General features: G+C 33.0%; 1 protein-coding gene across 1 annotated transcript; it reads left to right on the forward strand.

Moving 5' to 3' along the window:
* The first annotated feature begins 7 nt into the window (after nt 1-7).
* On the forward strand, nt 8-25,713 carry LOC127728907 (beta-hexosaminidase subunit beta-like). Its single transcript, XM_052236487.1, has 14 exons — nt 8-112; nt 4,684-4,960; nt 5,541-5,603; nt 6,347-6,393; nt 6,774-6,884; nt 7,681-7,782; nt 8,103-8,241; nt 8,712-8,904; nt 10,213-10,375; nt 10,787-10,976; nt 11,708-11,798; nt 12,342-12,449; nt 24,521-24,615; nt 25,562-25,713. The coding sequence occupies exons 1-14, from the start codon at nt 8-10 to the stop codon at nt 25,711-25,713; spliced, it is 1,836 nt and encodes a 611-aa protein (XP_052092447.1).
* Nucleotides 25,714-25,983: the final 270 nt, after the last annotated feature.

The raw sequence follows: 25,983 nt of genomic DNA on the forward strand, positions 1-25,983 counted from the left end.
ATCTAGGATGTCGGTACATACTTCTATATACATAGTGATTTTTACATTTTCTGGATTTTTCTATGCAATTAATGGTCACATTACTTATATTGCAATTCGACTCCCACTTCAGGTAAATATATATATAAATTTATTTTTTTATTTGTTAAAACTTAATGCTGATCTTTGAAATTAAAAGTCATATGGCATATATTGCAGTCTACACCCACTTCAGTTACAGCATAATGCATTGCGTGTGTAGGTAAAGGTAAAATCTTTGGTTAGCTTGCTTGTTAGCTGAACCGTGAATTCATTATTAGGTTAGGTATACTACCCTCCTTTCGGAGTAGTATAGTCCTACAGACAGATAGATTGGTTATCGGTCGGACTAGTCTACCCTTAAAGGAGGATAGTTTACCTAACCTAATAATGACTTCACGGTTCAGCTAACAAGCAAGCTAACCAAAGATATTACCTTTACCTACACACTCAATGCATTCTGCTGTAAATATAAATTTATTTTTCTAATTTATTAAAACTTCATGCACATCTTTTATTTCTCCTATCACAACCTATTAGAGATGTTTAGTATTTTAGTAAAATCTGTCAAAGGCCATTGTTAAGTTGATACCCATAAATATAAAAAAAAAAGGGGGATGTGGTATGGTTGCCAATGAGACAACTATCCATCCGAGTTCAAATGAAGTTGAGGTAAGCAATTAGAGGCCACATTACGGCCTTCAACAAAGAGATACACCCATACCGTATATTCGGCTATAAAAGGCCCGACATGAAAAATGTAAAACAATTCAAATGAGAAAACTAACAGCCTAATTTTTAACAAAACAAATTACCAAGAACAAATATTATGAGAGACACGAACCAACTACAACCACTAAACTACAGGCTCCGGACTTTGGACAGGCACATACAGAATGTGGCGGGGTTAAACATGTTTGTGAGCGCTCACCCCTCCCCTAACCTGGGACAGTGGTGTAACAGCACAACATAAGAACAGACTGTAAAAATCAGTTGAAAAAGGCTTAACTCATCAGATCGATGCAAAGACAAACATCTTATACACCCATACTGACAAAATACAATGGTACAAGTAAAAATATATACACCCATACTGCCAAAATGCAATGATACAAGTAAAAATATATACGTACGACCTAAGAATAACACTAATAAACATATCTAACAAGACTGTCGATACCATCTGGATGTAGAACATACAGTTCCTTTAACTACAATCTTTTCCAATCCTCCCATTTGGTATCATTCCAATGATTCTTCTGTTCAAAATAAACCACTATAACTTTCCTGTGGTTGAAATTATCGAGGTTCTGGTCCAACTGTCTGAAGTGTTCACTCACTGAGACATATGGCTTCTTGTGACATCCATCTTATACCCATTGAGATGCTTTGGAGTACTCTTCGTTTTCTGAAAACTGTTCTTGATAGTCTGATGTTACCCACTTTTTTAAAGCGTTGTTTTATATTTGACCCAGTCCGTTCTAGTTGTTTTTGTGTTGGGACATATTCGCTTGATTGCGTGCTTAACTGTACGTTATAACGTCACAGTACCCAAATTGCACCGAGTACCCAAATTGCACCTATTCAACAAAAATAGCTGCGGAAATCTTACAAGTTTTCTTTTAGACAAAACAATTTGTATTTTCATTAATTAACATTATACACGTCTTTCAACATAGGTAAAACTATTTAAATATACACAAAACGTTCACAGTATATATCAACAGATGAAGCATTCCCCCGGAAAAGTAAAATCTATAGAAACGTCGCCATGCGACGTTCACAAAAATTCACCTTTCAAACTTGAGCAAATAAAATATGTTACATGCGTCCATTTCTTGAAAAATGAATAGTAAGCATGGACTAATGTCAAATTGTTCTAAATATTTGAAAAAATAAAACAAAACATCTGTTATTCGATTTTTAAGGATGTGAATTTAAGCATGGATGCAATTTGGGTACTGCTCATTACAGAATCATGGACCGTTTAGAGGTCGGTTCAAACCCATTTTTCTATGATTCAATATAAATTCAAAATTAAATTGGTGTACCTATATAGTAAATATATAAGGATACGTCTACAAAATAAACACGGAATGGAAACTTTTGTCTGGACCATTAAAAAACATAGGTGAAAAAACTGTCAAAATAGGTGCAATTTGGGTACCCTCACGTTAGGCTTTAAATACAATGGGATGGCAGGTATTGGCCGGTGTCAGTAGGCTTAGAGTACAGATCTTGCTAATATCATGCCATCTATTTGAGTTGGAAGTGTAATGGAAGGTTATTTTGAAGTTAGAAGTCTCATATCGAGTAAATTAAATACTTAGATGTATGTTATTGGCATGAGTGATAAATGTATCTCAATCTTCGTCACTACTATTTCATTTCCTATTCACATCATCTATTAACCTAAATCATGACCGCGGTGTTTCGATATACCATTTAATGGGTCACTTTTCTGATTAACTCTTACGAATGTTTGTATAAAATGGAGCCAATTTTGTGCCCTTGCCGTTCTATCAATTTCCGTATAAGACGAAGTTGTTGTTCTTAAGTACCATCGTGAGCCTTTAAACCATGCATGCATTCAGAAGATGGAAGTTTCACTACTTGAGAATAATAAACTTCTTTAAATACATCAATACCGTCTTTACTTGAAATATTCGTGTAGAGAAGGGACATATCCACAGAAGCGAGTGCGAATGCTTCCTAGAATAAAATCCTCTGCCTGCCTACACGTCTATAGAAATGATCTAATAAGGTTCAGTGGTAAAATGTTCCGATTTCTAGATTAGAAATAAATACTCGGAAATCGTTTTCTCATATAATAATAATATAAATACTTTGTTATTCAAAACCAACAGCGTATAGAATATACATTATTTCAATAAATAGATGAATAATATATATATATGTATGCCTAAAAAGTGTAAAAAACAACACCAATATTAAAAAAAGGAAACAATAAATGTAAGTATCTATAAATATTTCGGATAACAGATATCCTTCATCAGTATGATTATAATGTAAAATGAACCATGTCAATCTATTCTGATTTAATTATAAAAAATTGAAAACAACACGTTTAATAATTTCTTGCGTCCGAAGCGCTTTTCTGGATTTACCTTCATCAGGAACGCTCAAAGCCAAACATTTGAAATCCGAGGGATGTATAAGTACCGAAACAGTTGAAGAGCTATATGAAAAAATACATAAAACAAATAGCCAAATTCATCTAAGATCAACTTTGCCTGAGGGAGTTGAAACCTTAGTTTCTTTATAATTTCAAAATTTATAAGCGGACAATTTTAGAAAGGTTTGTTATAAATCATGTCAGTACCGAAGTACTGACTACTGAGCTGATGATACCCTCGGGGACTGATAGTCCACCAGCAGAGGTATCGACCCAGTGATGTAAAAAATTGAAAACAACACGTTTAATAATTTCATGCGTCCGAAGCGCTTTTCGGGATTTACCTTCATCAGGAACGCTCAAAGCCAAACATTTGAAATCCGAGGGATGTATAAGTACCGAAACAGTTGAAGAGCTATATGACAAAAATACATAAAACAAATAGCCAAATTCATCTAAGATCAACTTTGCCTGAGGGAGTTGAAACCTTAGTTTCTTCATAATTTCAAAATTTATAAGCGGACAATTTTAGAAAGGTTTGTTATAAATCATGTCAGTACCAAAGTACTGACTACTGAGCTGATGATATAACAATCTTGAAATTTATACAATTAAAACCGAACACAACAACGCTTGTACAATTCTAAAATTTCAAAAATGACATAGGTTATATAGGTATTTACAACAGAGACTGCATAGATATGCTTGTAATAAAAATAGTAATGTGCGATATGAACTGGTACATTTCTAAAATTTCAAGGACGTACCCTCTATGAATAGTCAAATAAAAGATGAACGTAGCGTTGCCTCGTCACAGCTTAAGGCATCCTCCTAACATTAGAATATCCTAACTAAATATTACTACGAATTGGCTGCCTAAACTATAGACCTCATAACACGTCAAATTTCGTTTAATCTCGGCTTTCAGTAAGCGTTCTACAGTTTATCTAGTTTCCTTGCTTTACTATTTAAATTATTATCAAATGTTGTAATAAAGAATTTGAAAATTATGGAGTTAATTACTTCTGTAGTATGACTTTTTGGATGTTATAGAAAAAAATCGTGTTTTTAATTGTCCGTTTGATTTAAAATTGGCTTTTATATTCTCTATACTACACTTCTATACAATCTAATCAAACAGAACTTTTCCATTAAACACTTTAAATGTTTATCGATGCAAGTAGGGGTTCAATTCCCTACCGTACCAGAAAAAGCCCCCTAGGACCTCTTTGAATTAAAAAAAAAGTTTCGATATAATTTTGAAACGTATCTGAAGACGTAGGTTGCTTACATTCAGTATGTAGTACTTTGGTGTACAGAAAGAAACAGATAATTCGCTAGCAAATGAAAAAGCGAAAAAAAAAATAATGTCATTGAACGAATTACAGCTAAACTACTTGATCGTGCATTTAAATTTGCTCGTTGTTATTTGAACCATGCAAAAGTAATTTGGATTTCATGGTTGACCTAATAAACAAGCAACCTTATTATTGTTTTTACACAACTATGTGTTGGTCTTCTGATTTAAGGGAAATAGGTCTGAACCCGGATCACCATGGCCAAATCCAGAAACCATGAAGAAGTCATCGACAATACTGACTCTGAATCCGGAAACACTGGAACTTACATCTAACCTGGCAGCATGTGACATCATTAAAGATGCTATGTCGCGTTATAAAAACATTATTAAGATGGACACAAAGAATGCAGACGTGGACAGTCATCAAATTAAAATGAAAAGTCTTTCAATCGACATCGAAGATAATGAATGTCCAGGTTATCCTCAACTCCATATGAATGAATCATGTAAGTTTTTCCTCGCTATTTTCTGACTTGAACAATGAAAATAACACTTTATAATTATATGCGTCCGATATGCTTTAATTTCTTTAACTTCACCAGGAACGCTCTAAGCCATATATTTGAAAGCCAAGGATGTATAAGAATCGCCACAGTGGAAGAGCTCTTTGACCAAAAAGGATCTAAAAATAACAGCCAAAATCCATCTTAGTTGAAGTTATATCTATATATTGCTCGACATAAAATCAAATAAACATATTCAGGCACCAAGTGTAAAAGTAAAAGTTTTTGATTTTTTTTATTAGTTTTGAGTATTTTTACACGATGACCAATATTGATATGTTGGTATAAATGAAAATAACATTTAATAAATCGTAGTGTTTGTAGCGTTTTTCTGTAACTCTCATCAAGAACGCTCAAACTCAGATTTCGCTAATAGTGTATAAATACTTCAATGCTTGAGGGGCTACAGGCTCAAAACTTTAATACGACAATGAAACATGAGTATCTACAAGTTTAACGATAAGACAAACTTTCTAATTACATTTTTCCAATATAGATTAAAAAAACATTCACGGCTTTTCAGACAATTTGACGGTGGACGAATCCTCTACCCTTTCAGCAGTATCTGTATGGGGAGTTCTCCGAGGTAAGCATTACAAATGTTTCAAAGTGTCACTTAGGAAGATTCTATAGATGTAGTGCCATACAATTTTGTTCCCCGCTACCTATACTTTTCTTTTCACAATTCAATAACATATTGTTTTAGAAGCCATTGTTGAAAATTTCATCAAATCCTTATTATTTTTTCATAGTTTTAATAGAAAAAAGGTGCCAAAGTGAAATGCTTGAACAGTCTTAAGGAAATACATTTCCCGCCAAATTTTCAATGGTTTATGTCTGAAAAACAAAGACAAGGACTTTATTTTTTTGTGCTATTTAGTTCCAATATTCATATACTATCAATTAATAATTTAGAAAAAAAGTTATTTTAAAACAGAGTAGCGAACTTCCCTAAGTCAAACACAACATCACGAAGTGCTCGGAGGTAACATGTACATGCTTATAAATGCACCGAAATAAACAACCTGACGGTGCCACCGATGATGCAGGAACTTATCAACCTTCTGGATCATCCGAGTTCAAACGCAAATTTTTAAACTTGTCTATTAGTTTTTTAGATAATGTATCATCTTGGAAAAATTTTCATTTTTTTTTTGTTTGAATACCGGAAAGGTAATAAAAAGGTTATTTAAAAGATTTTTGTAAGGAACTGTTTTCATGGTTTAATCATTCACATGCAGTTTTGAAATGAGACTATGTTTCTTATTGAAGTGATTTACATTATATATTTATTTACCTTTAGGTTGATTGATTTGTTTTATCATGTAGGTCTGGAAACATTTAGCCAGTTGATTTATGTCAATGAACAAAAGAAGGTAATACCCACACTCAAATATTTTTATTTACTGTTTAAATATTATTCTTTTTTTCAATATATTACGTTGCTTTTCACAACCAGATAAATCTAATCTAAGTACGTTAGTTTTCTTATCAAGGATAGTTGTCAGAATAAATCTTTTATTAAGTAAAATAAAAGGGGTAACTAATGTACTTAATTTTCAACTTTAAAACTGTTACAGGTCAATCTTCCGTCTTTTTGTTGAGCCTTGGAGGTTTTTTTCTTTTTCTTTTTTGATTATTGACAATTTAAACCGCTGCACCTTCTTTTTGTATACCTTTCGTTGCAAGTTGTAGAACAGTATAAGTATTGAAATTGTTACTCAAAATCTACTTCAATGTTCAAATTATACTTCAGATTCAAGTGAAGAAAACTTCGATAGAAGATAGACCAAGGTTTAAACACCGAGGGATAATGTTGGATACTGCTAGACATTATTTACCGGTCTGGATACTATTGAAAAACTTAGTAAGATACATGTCAATGTTATCAACAACAATCATGATAATAATGATGTAGCCCCCAGTGTGAGCAATGAGGGGTTGTCGTTGGTTGCTGTCTGTCTTATTTACTTTTTTTTTGTTTGCTATAATCATATACCTTTGTTTTCTGGTATGAATTGTTTCACATTTTGTCTTTTATGGCTTACTATATACGGTATGTGTTTAGCTCATATTTAAAGGCTGGCGTACAGTTCTCTTACATCTTCGTCAGTTGGTCTCCGCTGAATAGACGTCGTATTATACTAAGGAAATCATACCACATCCCCCTTTTTTATATTTAAGTCAAAACATCATAAGAACTATCAGGAATTAAAACTAAGGAAATCAGTACAAAACTCAAACTTTAGATAAGCAAACAGACAAACAAGCAATCAATGTCTTGTAACTAAGACTATGATGACGATATAATGCGATTACGTCCTGTCTTGTTTTGTAAACTTGTGTTGTTGGGTTTACTAACCCGTTACGATTTTATGTCACGTAACTTTTCTTCACAATTTGAAGTTCGTTGAGAGATGGAGAAAAAGTTTAACTTTTGTGTGTAATATTTTCATATTTATAATGGTAGCCACTTTTAGCTGCAGTCACGATACAAACAATATTAGACCTATGTCAGCAAATGAAGGCCGTACGGTTGCCTGTAATTGATGACATCCACTCCATTTGAACTCTTTATTTTTATATTGGAAGTTAGAGTGTAAACTAACAAACAAGATTAAACAAAAGCTTGTTGATTTATCATTTTACATTTTCTATTACATGATGCGATGTCATACAACAAATTCAACGTATTTCATTGGCATATCGTTGATGACCAGTCTTTCCCTTATCAAAGCGAAAGGTTTCCAGATCTATCAGCAAAGGTATGTTAGATCATGTTAACCGATGGTAAATTTGTTCTTCAAAACTTTTCCCCACAACAACATTATATGCTATAAATATCATTTAGCAATGAACAAAATCGTTAGATTTAGAAAAAAATATATAAGAAAATGCTTTCAAGAAAATTGATATTCATTGTACTTTTTCCAGGATATACCACAGACACTTGTCCATGAACAAAATATACCTTTGTACTGTAATGTTATATTAAAGAAAAATTTTGTTTATAGAAAATTATTTTAGTGCTTGTGGGGTATACGCATGGGATGACATCTTATTTATTTTATTTGTTTTCTTATAGGGCGCTTACACTGCAAAACATGTTTATACACATGCTGATATCAAAAGAATTATTGACTATGCTCGACTCAGAGGTATTCGTGTGATTCCGGAGTTTGATACACCTGGTCATACGGCTTCATGGGGGAAGGCGAGAAAAGGTACCACTAAACGGAAATAACAAACGATGAAAGGTTATAATCCAAAAGTTTGTGTTGAGGGATATAATATTGTTTCAACACTTGTCTATAAAAAAAACCCAGAAAATTTCTTTTCACGTTAACGTGTTTAAACCATAGATATGATCTGACTTCACTGAATAAGTGAAAGGCATTATTCTGAAAGGTTATTATCTGAATTATAATATGAAATGTGCTGTTAAAATACCAATTCTATCATTGATATACATAAAGATGCGAATATCTACATTAACGTCCGAAGAAAAAATCCTTATATATGCTGGTGAGCCAAATGTTGCTATAATAAACTCTACAATGGTATAGTTTTCATTCAAAATTGTATTTGAGGCTATCATTTGTTTTATTAAGTTAGAATTGTGCTAAGCACCCAAATAAGCGATACAGGCTTCTTGGAACCTTTTATTTATTTTAATATTTTTTTTATTTTGCAGATCTACTGACACCATGTTATGAGAATGGTATTCCTGGTGTAGGCAAGTATAATTCTCATGGAGAGTATGAAATCCTCAATCCTACATTAAACCGCACATACAAGTTTATGAAAGAATTACTAGGCGAGGTTGTAGAAGTATTTCCTGATGATTTTGTTCATCTAGGCATGGATGAAACTTACCATGCTTGCTGGTATGTATGTTTCCTCTATTTAATGGTCTTTAATTTACAATTTATAAAATGAATACAGGAGATGTGGGTATATACCAATGAGATAGCAACACAACGACACAAAGAACTAAAACACACACACAGAGGGCAACATACAGCTAATTGTATAGTAACACACAGAGGGCAGCATACAGCTAATTGTATAGTAATACACAGAGGGCAACATACGGCTAATTGTATAGTAACACACAGAGGGCAGCATACAGCTAATTGTATAGTAATACACAGAGGTCAACAAACGGCTAATTGTATAGTAACACACAGATGGTAACATACAGCTAATTGTATAGTATGTACGCTCTGTGTGTCACGGTAATATTTTTACTACACGTATCCAAAGGTGTTTTTTTCATTACATTTGTTGGTTATTATATAAAACATGCCACGATGTGTTTTCAAAGCGTGGATCTTTGATATATATCGACAACTACTACAGTTGTTCTGATGGAACTTATACGGTAGTAATGAATGAACAATGAGCGACAGAAGCCTAAAAGTTCTTTTATTCGTCGAATGTCAAAACATATGACGATAACAACCAATAACAAAAACTGTTTACAGACAGGGCAACAACATATTTTTATTCAAATCTTTAAAGAATAGTTAGACTGAAATGGGTAATTAAACTAGTTAAACTGTGTCAATTAATTTAAACCAAATTACGGCTAAAGTGAATCTAATATCACCATCACAAACTATATACTAGATGAACATAAACTTGATAACTGGAAAATGTATCAAAATCAGGAACCTCGTCAGAGGTTGTCTTGTGTAATATCTTAATGTATTGGTCATGTGTAGATATTGTGTTGATGGCTGGTCGTTGATATGAAATTATATAAAAAGCGCTCAACCCTCCCCTAACATTGGACAGTAGTTTCACAACACATTATAATAACAAATTTAAAAAATAAGCTGAAAAGAGCCACTTAATTGACTCATTAGATCGATACTTAAACCTTATATACATTAAACTGCGATGAGCAATATGACGGGTGCTACGCGTGGAGCAGGATCTGCTTACCCTTCCGGACCGGCACATCAGCAGATAGCCCCGGTTTTTGTTGAGATTCCTCTTGCTCAGTTGTGTAGAATTTAGTGTTATGTGGTTTTTGTTTTTCTTTTCGATTTGTGTCATGGCGTTGTCAGTTTCTCTTCGACATGAGTTAAAAAAAAATTGGATGTTCCAAATGGTATCTTCTGCCTCTTTTAAAAAATGTGTATTGAAAAATGGAATCTAGGCTAAATGACCAGTAAATTGCACTTCAGGGCTACCAATCCAGAAATCTCGAAATTCATGATCCAGAATGGTATAGCAAAAGGAGATTATACAGCTTTAGAACAATATTATATTGAGAAAGTTCTTAAAATCGTCGACAGTCTTAATAGAAGTAATATTATCTGGCAAGATCCAATCGATCATGGAGCAAAGGTAAACATTATATACACCATTGTGAGAAAGCAATATAGATTTTGTCAAAATACTAACAACAGATGTTGGAACTCCAGATGGCTCCTAGAATATTTTTTAAATGACGAGAAAGGAGAATTCTATGCAGAGATTCAATGATGTTTATTTGAATTTTGAGGAGATATTGAAATATTCTGTTACATGATGCGCATCAAAACATAGAGTGGATATGATTTTCGGGAGGGTAACTTGAGTTCTCGCTCCAAAAATCTTATAATAAGTGCAGTAAAAATTAGCACAGACAATCTCCTGTCAAATACCGTTTAATGGTAGAACATCAAACTTTTTAAATGAAAAGACATTCAATGTTTGTGAAAATTTAAAAGCATAATAAAATATTACACGAGTTAAAATGCATCAGATTTTTTTTAGGTTCAACAGAATGCTATCATACAGATATGGAAAGGCAGTTTAAATACACCAGGAACATGGGAATCATATTTGACAAATATAACTAACCAAGGGCATCAGGTCATCCTATCATCATGTTGGTATCTAAACTACATAAGTTATGGTCAAGATTGGAAGACATATTATCAGTGCGATCCCTTAAATTTCACTGGTACGATACGCTCAATTACATGTATTACTATCATCCCTCAAATGACACAAGAAATCAGTGTGTCAGCTGCAGACTAGACATATTACATGTATTACCATCATCACTCAAATGACACAAGAATTCAATGTGTCAGCTGTAAACTAGACCTATTACATGTATTACCATCATCCCTCAAATGACACAAGAAATCAATGTGTCAGCTGCAGACTAGACATATTACATGTATTACCATCATCACTCAAATGACACAAGAAATCAATGTGTCAGATGCAAACTAGAATTACTTCGAAGTTCTTTCCATAATACAGATTGCTATAAAGTTTGTTTATTAAAAATATTTCCTTTGGACTCTGATGGGTCCCATTGGCAATCAAACAACATCTTATAAAATTGTTTATATCGCTAAACCTTAATCATGGCTCTTAAACAGACATGAGAAACTTCTCTTATTTCATATAACAGACCTCTTTTATTAAATTTCCTCTTTGACAGTGTTTGTTAGTTCTTAATACTGCTTCTTCGAGCTGAAAAAATATGTTTAACGTTATAACAGAGACATATATACATGTGTATATATGTCTCTGGTTATAATCATCAGTTCTTACAAGTTTTTTGCTATGTTTTTTTTTTAAGAAGAAGTCGTACTTACATGTCGTAATTGCATTTTCGCATAAATTATTCTCAATTATTATATCATTATCGTTTTCTTGAATTTCAAAATTCTGTTATAGGAAGCGATGAGAATTTTAAAAATGTGCTCGGAGGAGAAGCATGCGTTTTTGCAGAATATATTGACCACACAAACCTACTTCCAAGACTCTGGTATGTAAAGAGATTCAACAGACTCTACTACGTCTCTAGGATGCAACATAATTTATATATATATATATATATATATATAAAAGAACCACAACAAACAAGACATCAATTCCAAATCGTAAAATTTCCTTTTATTAATAATGATGATGATATATGTACATCACATGAGTTAGAGTAAGAACATGTATCAAACTGATTATTATTGACAGTGAAATAATTTGTTTTGTATGCTTTATGTTATATTCATTTTTATCTCCTTTCCTCTTTTCAGGCAAATTTTATTTTATTTTTTTTTGGGGGGGGGGGGGGGGATTCTAGTTTTAATTGCAGTGATGAATGTTGTACATATCTGTATATGTTTAAGTGATGCGCCAACTTTTTATGTGCTAGTCTCTGTCCTTTTATTTCCAATTTTTTTCTGTCAATTTAACTGATCTATAAAATGTGTATAGTAGTGAGAATACGTAATGAAATACAAACACTTGAACAAACACTTTCTTCCTACACATGATCTTTACATTTATTTTCATTTTTTATGTTTCATAGGCCAAGAGCTTCAGCAGCTGGTGAGAGACTTTGGAGTTCTAATGATGCAATTCAGGATGTAGAATCAGCCGCGTTTAGATTGGATGAACACAGATGTAGGATGTTGAAGTAAGAACATAAGAGTTTGGGCTTATATCCTATTTCTCGAATCATTTCTGCATCATATCCATATAATTATTCACAACATTATGGTTCCCATTTAAACTTCTTTCAAATTGGTTACATCAAAACTAGGAAGGTTATACTCAAGGAACTTTAACCTCACAATTCCATTTACATGTTCAAGGACCCATGCACAGACAACATAGTCGGAAAAAATGAACACCAAGAAGATAAGCACTTAAGCTTGGTTTTCATGACCCATCCACTTGATAGTAAATCAAGAAATGTCACGAGGTTAAACATCTCAGTTTGACATGTAAACAATATATAGATATAAGAAGATGTGGTATGAGTGCCAATGAGACAACTATCCATCCAAGTCACAATTTGTAAAAGTAAACCATTATAGGTCAAAGTACGGCCTTCAACACGGAGCCTTGGCTCACACCGAACAGCAAGCTATAAAGGACCCCAAAAATGACTAGTGTAAAACCATTCAAACAGGAAAACCAACGGTCTAATCTATATAAAAAACGAGATATGAGAAACACTTATGAACCACATCAACAAACGACAACCATTGAACATCAGGTTCCTGACTTAGGACAGGTGCAAACAAATGCAGAGGGTTTAAACGTTTTAATAGGCGCCAACCTTCGCTCAACGCCTATATGATAAGCAAGTCAGGTTGGCATGTATAACCCATCAACATAGATTCAGAAAAGATCTTTCAAGATGATAAGGAGCATCTCAGTAGGTATGTATCACCCGCCAAAACTAAATATAAAAGATATGCCATGGAAATTCTAATCTCAGCTTGTCATTGATCACCATAGCCAGTTAACGTCAAGGAAGAGAAGGTAAGTTAAGAAAATTAGCATCTAAGCTTAGCATGTATCACCATTAACATACAGTAATACCAGATATGTCAAGAATGACATCGTCTCAGCAGGGACTGCACTACGCGTAAACACAGAGTAAGACAAGATATACAAGGATCGATGATAAGCATATCAACTTGGCATGCATCATCCGTCAGCACAAAGTCATGCAGGAAATGTTAGTAAGATAAGCAAGTTGGCTTGAGCTTGGCATAAAATAGCAATAAACACAAGTTAGCCAAGAAATGATAAAGGAGAAGCATCTCAGCTTGGCATTCAACGCATGTCAATTAAGAGGAAGACATGATATACCAAGAGGATAAGCATGTACGCTTGGCATCCATCACCTATCGACATAGAGTAAGGCAAGTTATGACAAGAGAATAGGCACGCTAACTTAGCATGCATTATCCGTTAACAGAGTACTGAAGACAAAAAATTCCACGAGAATAGGCACATCAGTTTGGAACGCATTTTGCATAATCATATAGTCAGACTAGATAGAAAGAGGATCAGCATTGTGCTTGGCATGCATCATCTGTCGACATAGACTAAATGCAAAGATGATAAACATTTCAGCTTAGTATGCATCACCAAATGACATAGAGTAAAAAAAGATATACCAAGAGGATAAATATGTCGGCTTGGAATGCATCACCCTTTAACTTAACTTTTTCTCAGCGGTTGCAAAGCACTTTTTCTAAATCAATTTAGTTTTGAATCAGGATGACACGGTCACTTTAGTATACTATAGTTTAGTAGATAGTCTTTTGATGTTCTAAAACAATGTCATAAAACAATGACAACGTAATTTACACTGTTCAAGCATCACCGCACGTCAAACTTTGTACAACATAAAAGCTGATTGGATATTAAAGACAATGTTGTCGCGCCCTCATGGATTGGCGTCCTATCAACGACCTTCAGTAAGCTTTCATCAAAATTATTCTACACACAAGTAACTGTATTTTGATATTTTCTAAACAAAACAAAAATATAAATTCAATTTGTTTTTGGATTGAACATTTAATGAAGCCACAGATTCATAACCTTAAAAATTGGTTAACTAACGGTTAATAAAATGTAAGTCTGAATAGAAATATAGAAGATGTGTCCAGTAAATGTTTTAAAATGTGTTTTTTTCTGACATTTTGAGATTGTTCAGTGATCTACTTGTTCTGTGTGTAAAGACTTTTAGAGGTCAATTTGACTTTTAATCAGTTGGATTTTCAACTTTCGCAAAGATGTGTTGGATTTTTTTTTCTTCTAAAATGTATATCATTATTCTCTGATATTTCCCGTTATCCAAGTTCTGAAATCTTGTTTTGAAGATTTAACATATGTATACCAAATATTTAAAATTTCACTCTGGGTTTATAAATACCATTGAAAGTACAACATCTAACAAAAGGTAAACATTGCTAGAAGATAATGAGAAACTCGTTCTCAGGTTGAGATGGAATGTGTCCGTTATTTGATTTTCTAAGATAAACAATAGAAACCTCCCAAATATCTTCTCGTGACAAGAACGAAAAGTGGCGACACTGAACTTCCAACAACGAGCGATGTGTCCGTTATTTGATTTCTAAGATAAACAATAGAAACCTCTCAAATATCTTCTCGTGACAAGAACGAAAAGTGGCGACACTGAACTTCCAACAACGAGCGATGATTTCTAATCATATAGTACTCTTGTAATAGATTTTTTAAATGCAACGTAAAACTTATCAATTTAGATATTTCTTATCCCGAATTACTTCTTTGTTGAAACTATAATACATTATTTTATAGTACACCGACCCGAGAAGTTAAATGAAATATGGTAATTGGTTCATGATATATTTTGGCCATCATTTGTGACTTTCAACAAGTGGCATTCCCTGTTGATCACTTGGAATAATTCTATACAGCGTATAACTGAGTTGTCCTAGTTCGCTGAACTAATACACATTTTTGTTAAGGGGCCAGCTGAAGCCCGCCTCCGGGTGCGGGATTTTCTAGCTGTGTTGAAGACCCATTGGTGGCCTTGGGCTTCTGCTCTTTGGTCGGGTTGTTGTCTCTTTGACACATTCCCCGTTTCCGTTCTCAATTTTATCAATACTTGTAATTCGAAAAGCAAAGTAAAATTTCAATTTCAGTATGTCAAAAACTACAGAGTTTTCAAGAACCATAATTTCATTTATAATTTTAGCTATTGAAGAGGCTCATCTTTTTGCGTATACAAGTTGGAAATACAAATTAAGTAGGTCTCACAGTGTGTCTTTCAGATGAAGAACAGCAATCATCGAAATGCACTGTCCCTTTGCCTTGAGTAGTGCCAATTGTATGTAGGGATTTTGTGTCGTGGATCAAATATTAAAACACCATGTTGCTTCTTTTCCAGTCGAGATATATTCAGATTTGATGAATAAGATACATATAAATTGAAGTTTGTTCGCTATATATCGGACAATTCATGTGCCATGGGAGCAGTTTAGGCCATATATCATTGACTAATTTAGCCAGTTAAACAAACATATTTTCTTTCGATTCCAAGAAGAATGGACATGGGGTCTTTATTTTGATTAAGGATGTTTTACTGCTAAATCAAGTAACTCGTTCCAATCGAAATTGTCTTCAGAAAGAAAAACTAAGGTTTCGCTTGCTCGTACTTCTTTCTGTCGTCCATAGAATTTTTTAATCAAAGTGCTGGATAGCACCTCTGGGAAGTTTGCAACTGTAGATGTGTATTATTTCAAATAGGTTATAGATGTGTATTGTTTCAATAGAAAATGAAAGGATATGGAGTAAATGTACATGGGACAAAATCGCACACAATACATAGAAAACATAGAAAATTATCAATGAACAGGGCTTTTATTCCTGTTCTTCATCTTGACAGTTGATGTAGGGTCTTCAACAATGAACAAATCATTCATACCCTACAACAAGGTCAAGACGGCCCCTAGCGTCGACTTAAGCGGTACTATTGATAAAAATAAACCACAGTTCACCTTCTTGCTCCCCACCCGCCTCGGAGTGCCAACTTGTGCGATGCTTGTGTACGAACGGTTCTCCAGTCGAAAGCACCAGTAAATATGTATTTAATCACAGCTTTGATGTTTTTAACTAAACCATTTTCTTTTCAGCATTTATCAAAAATCACACTTTTTTTCATATGTTTGTCATAAAAAAATTTGCTATTTCCTATTGCAACCTTAAACTGTAGATCTAAAATAATCAAATATACAATAAGCTCTGTTAATTTCTTTATGTGCCCATGCCATATCTAGGGCCTGTGATTTTATAGTATTTTTTTCCATTTGTAACTGGGCATAACCCTAACCATAACAGTAAAATGAAGGCACCAAAATTCAAACTTGGTCTTGGTTTTGTGGTTAAAAGTATTGTGTATAAGTTTCGTAACATTTGGTTGAGGCACGCTAAAGTTAGAGCACGGAATTGAAAAAAAATTGTAAGTGTTCCGCAGAACCTGGTGTCTCACCTACTTTTGCTGTTAATCGCAGGCTCGACAAAAATGAGGATAGTTTATGAATCTAATAAATGTTTTTAAAAATTTAACTGCAGACTGTATGTAATGTTACCTGGAAGAAAAGCTAAGTCCATTAATAAGTAAAATACGGAAAAACAAGAGCAAAATGTTAACTAAATTTCCTTCTAGATACTAGTTTTGATCATAAACAAGCTTCTGTCCAAGTTTGGTACAAATCCAGGATAGTTTAAGAAAGTTATCAAAATTTTAAAAACTTTAGCCACAGAGTGAATGTAATGTTTCCTGGCAGAAAAACTAAGTCCATTTATAAGTAAAATACTGAAAAAATGGATTTTTTTTTTACATAATTTACTTCTGAATACTATCGTATGATCATAAAAAAGCTTCTGTCCAAGTTTGGTAGAAATCCAGGATAGTTTAAGAAAGTTATTAAAATTTCAAAAACTTCAACCACAGAGTGAATATTTGTGGACTCCGCCGCCACCGACGACGAATTGAAGAATCGCTATGTCTCGCTTTTTCGACAAAAGTCAACGGCTCGACAAAAATCAGCAATTGTTAAATTTGTAAAGGGGCATAACTCTAGAACAGTAAAACTGACGCCACCAAAACTCAAATTTAATCAGTGTTTTGTGATAATGAGCATTGTGTAAAAGATTCATAACATTTGGTTGAGACTAACTAAAGTTAGAGATCGTAAACAAAAAGTTCCAGCAACTTTTCCATTTGTTAAGGAGCATAACTCTAGAATTGTAAAATCGACGCCACCAAAATTCAACTTGACCTGTGTTTTGTGGAAATAAGTATTGCGTATAAGTTTCATACAATTTGGTTTTGGAAAACTAAAGTTAGAGAACAGAAACCAATTTTGGGATGTACAGACGTATGTACAAGTAAGGGACGTACATACTCATACAGAAGAAAAAGGGTAAAACTTAATACGATGGGGACATAACAATAGCAGTATGACGATAGGAATAAAAAGTTTATATACACTAAATTCATAGAGTTGCTTATAACCCTGTAACACATTTTATAGTTGATGTTGTGAAATTTAGCATTGAGGCAATTACATTTTAGATTTTTGGTTCGTCATAATTATTTGGACTAGCACTAAGAGTAAGAAAGTCATTTTGCTATTAAATGGACAGATTTTATTTAATCATGTAAATAATTGCTACAGCACTTGTCTTGATACACTGAGTTATTCTAAGTAGAAGCTGACTTCTCTGCCTTATCCTTGTAACGATTTGTGTACAAATGTAATTGTTAATCGTAACACTGAGGAGGCTGTGATATGTACGAATTGTCGTTTAGTCAATGTTTTTCAGCTGTCAGTTTGATTCACGTGACTGAGCATGCTGGACGAGTGAAGGTCCTTAAATCCACATTGGAATGTGAAACAGCTAGTATTTGAATACCGGGATTTAAAAGTGTTCAAATGTTTTCGGCATCAAAACCTTCCGATCGATGTTTTGACAAAAACATGCACTTTTCTATCATAGCCGGTACTTACCTTTACTCGTCCTTGGCGTGTGACATAAGCCATATGATTATCGAGTATTGTAGCGTTTGTGGGTCACTTTATTTGGTTCATTTATTTATTTCGTAATTAGTATTTTTAATTATTTTCCCAGAAAGATTTATTATTATTTTATTACTTTCTGATTTATTTTTCATTCATTAAATTTTAGTGACGTAACGAACCTCGCATTAGCCTTCAAAATATTTTTCCTTTCTCAGCCAATCAGAGAGCTCAATTGAATTCCCGGGGAAAATTAGCTCGTGCAGTGATTGTCTTCTGGTAATCATTCCCAGCTCAGATTCACAGGGGTGTAGACGTAAGTTAAAGAGGGAATTTTCCACCATGTGCGCGATTCTTTGGAAGTGGTCTCGGTGAGGAATCTCGCGCTATTTTATATGCTTTAACTAGGGTATTGAAGTATTCAAGCTGTAATCTTTTCAAAAGGACTCAAAATTTCAAAAGCATCTTCCTAGAATCAGTTATCAAACACTAGTACTACATTATCTTGGAGCAGAACATTTGCGATAGTCTGTCACCGGAAGTTTGAGGCCGACGCCTTAGGAAAGTATTGCTATAGCAAACTTCCCAAAAATTAATCAAATTTCAAGATATGACCAATTTCATAACTCCGGGCATAGCATATTTTTTTTAACTTTCGAGTCGAAAGAAAAGAAAAAAAAAGATTTCCAAGAAACTGAAATAAAGAACACTTTGACTGTGTTTTTTCCAGCGTGAGCTATTTTGTATACTTGCGGTCATTTTTCTAATCGGTGTTTTATTTTCAACAATAGAGAATTTAAGATTTGAAACAGACATTATCTTTTTCATTTATCATGTATTGTAAGGAAACTTTGATAACATTTAAAATGAAAATTGTATAATTCAGTAAATAGTCTTTTTTTTTTTTATTAATTTGTATTGATGGTCTGCTGCCTCATTTAAATATTTCCTAAATATCTTGATCATATATAGAGAAAGATAATTGCATCCGAGATCGCATTATGTAATGGACTAGTTTTATCATTTTTTATCGTCCCTCTTTATTTATCGATGGGCATTCCACTCCCTATTGAAAATACTAAATCGAATATGAAGTATTACATGCATCAAGAAGTTTGTCTGTACGTTCCCCAATATCTAACGGCTTCATTTACACACACATTAACCCGAATAATTCAGTCGTTATATTCCGCTGATCTACGAAGGCTACATGTGTGGGAGAAAATCGGACACGGAAAGGGCTTGAATTATTCGAGTTACACACACATTGGACTGATTCTTTATATAGACATTTTTACGAAATCATTTGAAATTTTGTTTTTCGAAGATAGACCAATATTGCAATATATTAAACCTATTTAGAGTACGTCGATTAATGCAGGCATGTCAAACTGTCACTAATGTAATTTATAAAATGACATTGTCATAGTTTTAGTACATTGTTATTATCTGTATCTGACATCAAAGAGTAATGTACTTTATTGTCGGAGTTGTGGACTACTGATTCAAAATAATGTTGATTTCGACAACGAGCTTTGTAACCGCGGAGAAAAAGTTGAGTTTTTAACACAGAGTATGACGAGTCATAGAGCATGCCTCTCAGCTTGGCAAACATATATCCAATAACACTGAGTTAGCCAAGATATGCAAGAAAAAAAAAAGAAATAAAACAGAGATTGGTTGACCAATTCGGACAGAGTCTATCTGCTGATATGACAAACTCATCTAGAGGTGTGTTTTATGCTTCATACAAAACAATGTTTTGTTTAGAGCCATATTTACTCAATCTTAAAGTGGCAGGTCGATACATCTACAGTAAATTTAGATGTTCAAATATCAAAATCCCTATCGAAGTTGGTCGGTGGAAAAACACACCAAGAGAAAATCGTATATGTTGTCACTGCGATTCAAATACAATTGGTGACGAATATCATTATTTTTTTGTATGTTCCAATGAACAAATTATGTCTAAACTCTTTAAGAGAAAGGTATATACCTACATATTACACAGAAAATCCTTCCCAATTGAAATTTACTGGTCTATTATCACACTGTAACGTGCCAGTGCTAACAAAAGTGTGCGTGTTTCTAAGACATATTGAAAAAATATTTTCTTAATTCATAGCATGTTACAATAACTTCATATCCACGTTGCAATTAAGAATTTTGCAAACAAATCAACCAAATATGGTATATTTCAGTTTTATTGTATGATATCACTTATTTATTTGTTGTGTGTCTTGCTTGTAAATGTATGAGTATATATGTAATTGTTATCCTCTTGTAGCACCATACGTTTGCCTAAGTTGTAATAAATTGTCTTGTCTTGTCTTGCAAAGAGAATAAGCATCGCAGCTTGGCGGCAGTTTCTGTCTTCCCATTAGACTTTTCAAGATAATAAGTAAAAAAACAAGAGGCTCATAAGAGCTTGAATCGCTCACCTGGTAAAGATATGTCATCTGATATAAATGTTGGTGAAAATAGGAAGTAGGTGGATGTTCATCATTTTTGCCCTGTCAGATTTTCTCTATCTAATATAGTTTTCAAGATACAGGGAAATTAATGCATTCTACCTATGTTCTATTTTTAGCCATGATGTAGACTGACTGGAAAATAAAACACAAATTTAATTCTAGATACACTAAGGATCATTCACCCCACATTTGGTTGAAATCAATTAACTAGTTTAAGAGAAGAATATCTTTGAAAAATTCAAATTATATGACGGATTGTAAAATTAGTCAAAATCAGTTTATAACTCCCCAAGGGGTCATCCAATAGTTTTGGTTGTTTTTGACATTTTTGTATATCTTATACTTCTAAAAAAAATTGATGTTTACAATTTCTTCTCATCTCATATAGTTTTCGAGAAAAATAGGCAAAAACACTAAAATTAGTCAACAATCGTCAATTTCGGGTAATAACTCCTCAAGGAGTCCTCTGATAATTTTCGTGCAAACAGAAAGTAGGTACATGTAGATGTGAACATTCTGAGCATTTACGTTCTGTCAAGAGTTTCTCTATTTATTATAGCTTTTAATTAAGCCAATTAATGCATTTACCATCATGTTCTATTTTTTTTATGCCACGGTGGCCATGTTTGTTAACTAACCGGGAAAAAAGACACAAACTTTATACTACATATCCTCGGGATCATTTACCTCAAGTTGGGTTGAAATCTGTTCAGTAGTTTCAGAGGAGATATTTGAAAAAAGTTTATGACAAAGATGAAGATGGACACCAAGCGATGGCAATAGCTCCAGGTGATCTTAGAATAGTTGAAATTGAAATTTAGGGGCAACAACTACTGTAAAAGGAATCAATTGATCCTATTTGTAGATTTTGTGTTTCTGATAAATTTTGCTGTTCGAAGTTTCAGTCTATCTGTTATGGTTTTCAATTTATTAGCTAAAACCCTAAAATTGGTCAAATGTCATCATTAAAGGGCAATAACTCCTAAGAGGAATATACTGATAATTTCAGTCATTTTGACTAATTTGTAGATTTGATCTTTCTGCATTATACAGTTTCTGTCTAAAAAAGAGAGGCGAAAAATACCAAAGGGATATTAAAACTCATAATTCGAAAACAAACTTGACATTGCCATGGCAAAAAAAACAAAAAGACAAACAACAGTACACAAAACACTACATACAAAACTAAACTGAGCAACACGAACCCCACCAAAAACCGGGGGTGATCTCAGGTGTTCCGGAAGGGTAAGCAGATCCTACTCCAAATGTGGCTCCTGTCGTGTTGCTCGTGTAAGTAGTAAGTACAAACCAGGTGATAAGTCTAAATCGGTAGGTCACATTCGAGGAAAAGAGGACGGGGCTGTGGTTACAACTATTGGAACATATCCTTCGTCATCTCTGAAACAGATAATTCATAACGGTCAACCTACTCCTATATAATGGTGCCAGTAAAATTTTCGGAGGGATGATTTCAACTTAACCACTTAGAAATATTGGTTCAAAAGAACTAAGGAAAAAACATCTAAAAGGGTATAACATGTATAATGAGTTGACCAATTTGAAGATCTTATTTTGCTAATTACAATTTTTCTCCGTTTACTTTAGTTTGCAAACAAAACCCAAAATAATGATGATGACAGATGGCTGTTTAATGTCCAGTGGCAAATTGCTATGAATAATACCCTGCTTTCTACTAGATGGACACATGCAGCCCGAATTCAAAGTGATTAGTTGTTTTACATCACTTTCTGTTGAGAACTATCATATATTTGGCTTCCATAGTTTTGTTGTCTAATCTAGGGGAATACCAAATAGTATTTTTTCAATGGAAATAAATCTCTGCAAAGTGGGTGCAAAGATTGTCATAAAAATCAGATTAGGTCAATAGTTTGACTCGTATTAATTAAAGTTGAAAATTAATTTTATGGAATAAAAACATAGTAAACATGGTAAATATAAATATTTATTTATTTCTTAAACGAAATTCTATTTCAGGAAATTATCAAAACTATTTTTCTGTACTGTATTATAAAAAAATTAACAAATGAGACAAATTTAAACATAAGCTAAAATCAATTCTATTGTACATACCATTCTATATATTTAATACAATTTAAACATTTTCAGAAATTTGTCAAATACAGTAATATAACATGATATCCTGCAGAGAATTGTTTAAGATAGCACAATACAAAGATTTTTTCACCCCCAATCAGACAACTTTAAACTGATGTAATTTCTTTCATCCAGCTCTGAAATTTATAAATGAGGAACCAAAAGAAAGAAAAAAGATTAATCTTTTAAATGGTGATAATTTCATTATTACATAATTGATTATTATGTAATTTGTTGCTAGATTGTGATGACCACATTTGAATGAAATAAGCTTCTTTGTTATTCATAGCATCCCAAAATTTTTGATAAATTCTTGAGCAACACAGTTTGACTTTCAAAACCGAGTCTCAGATTTTTCCTATTGTATTTCATTCTCTCACAAACCTTCAATTACGTTTGCAACCTTAATTCATAAGAAGTCACTAAATCTAATTGGGTATAATTGCAGTAAATTATCATATCATAAACTATCAAAGTATAATGAATATATAGATATTCAGGAAAAAATATTCAGAAAATTAAATACAATTGTCACCTTACTGTAAACTGAGATTTTCATTTCATACAATGGAAATAATAATATACTATTCATCTGAACACCTATTGTACACAGCATAGTTTCTGGTTCAGAAGGGGATAATTTCCAGGGTACAAACCTCTGGTCTTTGGATTTTTTTAAATAATGTAAAAAATTAGGTTAGTGAGGTGATAACTTAAGGTTTATTAGAACAGTCTCTATCTTTGCAAAAAAAAAAATAAATAAAAAAACTTTAGGAATTTTACTTCAAATTGAGAATTTTAATATTAAATAAAGTACCTATTAAATGTCCTGTTTATTGCAACTCTATATTCGTATTACTAGTAAAAACAAAACAGTGCAATAGAAAGTACATGTATGACGTTTTTACCTGTCAAACCAAATAAGGTAACTAACTGTTGGTCACTTATTGTCATATGGGAAACTGCTCATGCATATATTTAAGATGAGCAACACCAATGGTGTGTTCTAACTCTGAATTACACTTCTGTGGGTCAGCAATGCATTTTTTGTTCTTGAAATTTGATAGGGTCAGGTACTTTTAAACTTGTTCTTTTTAGACTTGGTAATTGTTCTTTTTCACTTTCATTACTGTGGACTCATGTATATTTGTGGGTACTTATTTTTGTGGATTAAGAAAAACATACGTTTTCTTGGATATTGGATTTCCTGGTTCTACAAAAGTCTATAGACAATCTTATAGAAAAATGTGTACTTCATTGATCACTTAAACTAATGGTTCACCTCCACCCACAGATTCCAGGAAATTTGACACCCCCCCCCCCCCCCCCCCCCAACAACAATCATCAATCCACAGTATATGAACTTGTTCAGCTAAATTAAAAGAAAAAAAGTATTTTAATAATACTTTTTTTTGCAAGATGTAGATATATTTGTCTTTGTTGAAAATGCCCCCCCCCCAAAAAAAAAAAAAAATTGACTGGAATGTATCAACTTAAAAAAAATAAAGTTTAATGAAAAAAATCTCATAATAAACAAATCTATCTCATTGCAATATTGATCTTTAAATGATTTAAATTTTCTGTTTTAGACGTGGTATCCCTGCTCAACCTATTCTAGATGGGTACTGTGGTGAATATGAAGTTGATGAACAGAAAGGAAATGATTGGACAGCACAAACAGATAGTAAAACATCATGTACAACATCCTCTTCAATGAATAACAATTATTCTGGATATCTTACATTACTTTGTATTATATTGTCTTATAACATATTCAATCGAAGGGGTGTCAATGGTTTGAATAAGCTGTAAATTAACTCATTTACTTAATAAATATTTTGAAACCAAAAATTACAATTTCACTTTACTGGAAAATGTACAAAAAAACCCAACAATCTTCATTGAAGTGTTACAATGGTCGAATATTAAAGGCAACACAAAAAATATTCTCAAATTTTTGTCCTGTTCATTCTACACAGAAATATTAAAAATTATTTGTGAGCACACTCGCATACCCCCTGCCCCCACATAAAACAAAATCTCACCAGATTCCTAAATTCAAAGACTCAGTCACAACTCCTACACAAGTCAATTGATAAAATTTCTTGTGAATCTGCACATCTACATATTATGTCCTCATTAACTACAAAGTTTCATGAAATTCTGAAGTGTGCATGGTTTCAGAGACGTTGCAATGACAAACTGTTACAGTAGTATATTTAAATTTCAAGTCCAAAGGGGCACAACTCCTGTAAAAAACAAAGAATCATAATTTCCTGTCGATATGCACATCTACATAGTATGTCCTAATTATCAACAAAGTTTCATGAAAATCTGCTGTGTGGTTTAAGAGGAGTTGCGATGACAACTATTGCAGTAGTATGTTCAAAATTTGAAGTTCAAAGGGGCATAACTCATAGGAAAAAAATTGAATCATAATTTCCAGTCAATATGCACAACTACATAGTATGTCCTATAGTATCATGAAATTCTGTTGTGTGGTTCGAGAGGAGTTGCGATGACAAGATCAGGACTGATGGACAGACTGACAGACCAGTCAAAATCATTATACCCTACACAACTTTGGAGTATACATAAAAATAATTAACTCAATTATTTTGATGTAACAGTTAACATCTGCACATTTAAACAGTATCTTTATCTTAGACTGGCATATGTGATACCTCCATCCAAACTGAAACAGCAGTGCTCACGTATGCAACAGTTTAGAGAGAAAATGATTAGTAGAATCTTTTGTTCCTTGTTGAATAGGAGAGTTTAATATTTGTCCTAACTTTTAAAATTTATTATTCCCTTGACCAGATTCTGATCATACGATGGTAATTATAAACTAATCTAGTTATGAGATATTGAATGGACAGTTAACTTTCCTGAATCTTTATCCTCTCCCATTATAATTTTTTATTTGCTATTTCAAAAATCATTGAAATTTGCATGATATATCAAGATTGCAATTGTCTAGTACAATTGTCATGTTTGTACCTATAAGGAAGAAACCATTTAACTTCAAGGGGGGGCAATATGGTTTTTT

The sequence above is a fragment of the Mytilus californianus genome, unplaced genomic scaffold (genome assembly GCF_021869535.1).
Source record: "Mytilus californianus isolate M0D057914Y unplaced genomic scaffold, xbMytCali1.0.p SCAF_2, whole genome shotgun sequence".
NCBI classification, from domain to species: Eukaryota; Metazoa; Mollusca; class Bivalvia; order Mytilida; family Mytilidae; genus Mytilus; species Mytilus californianus.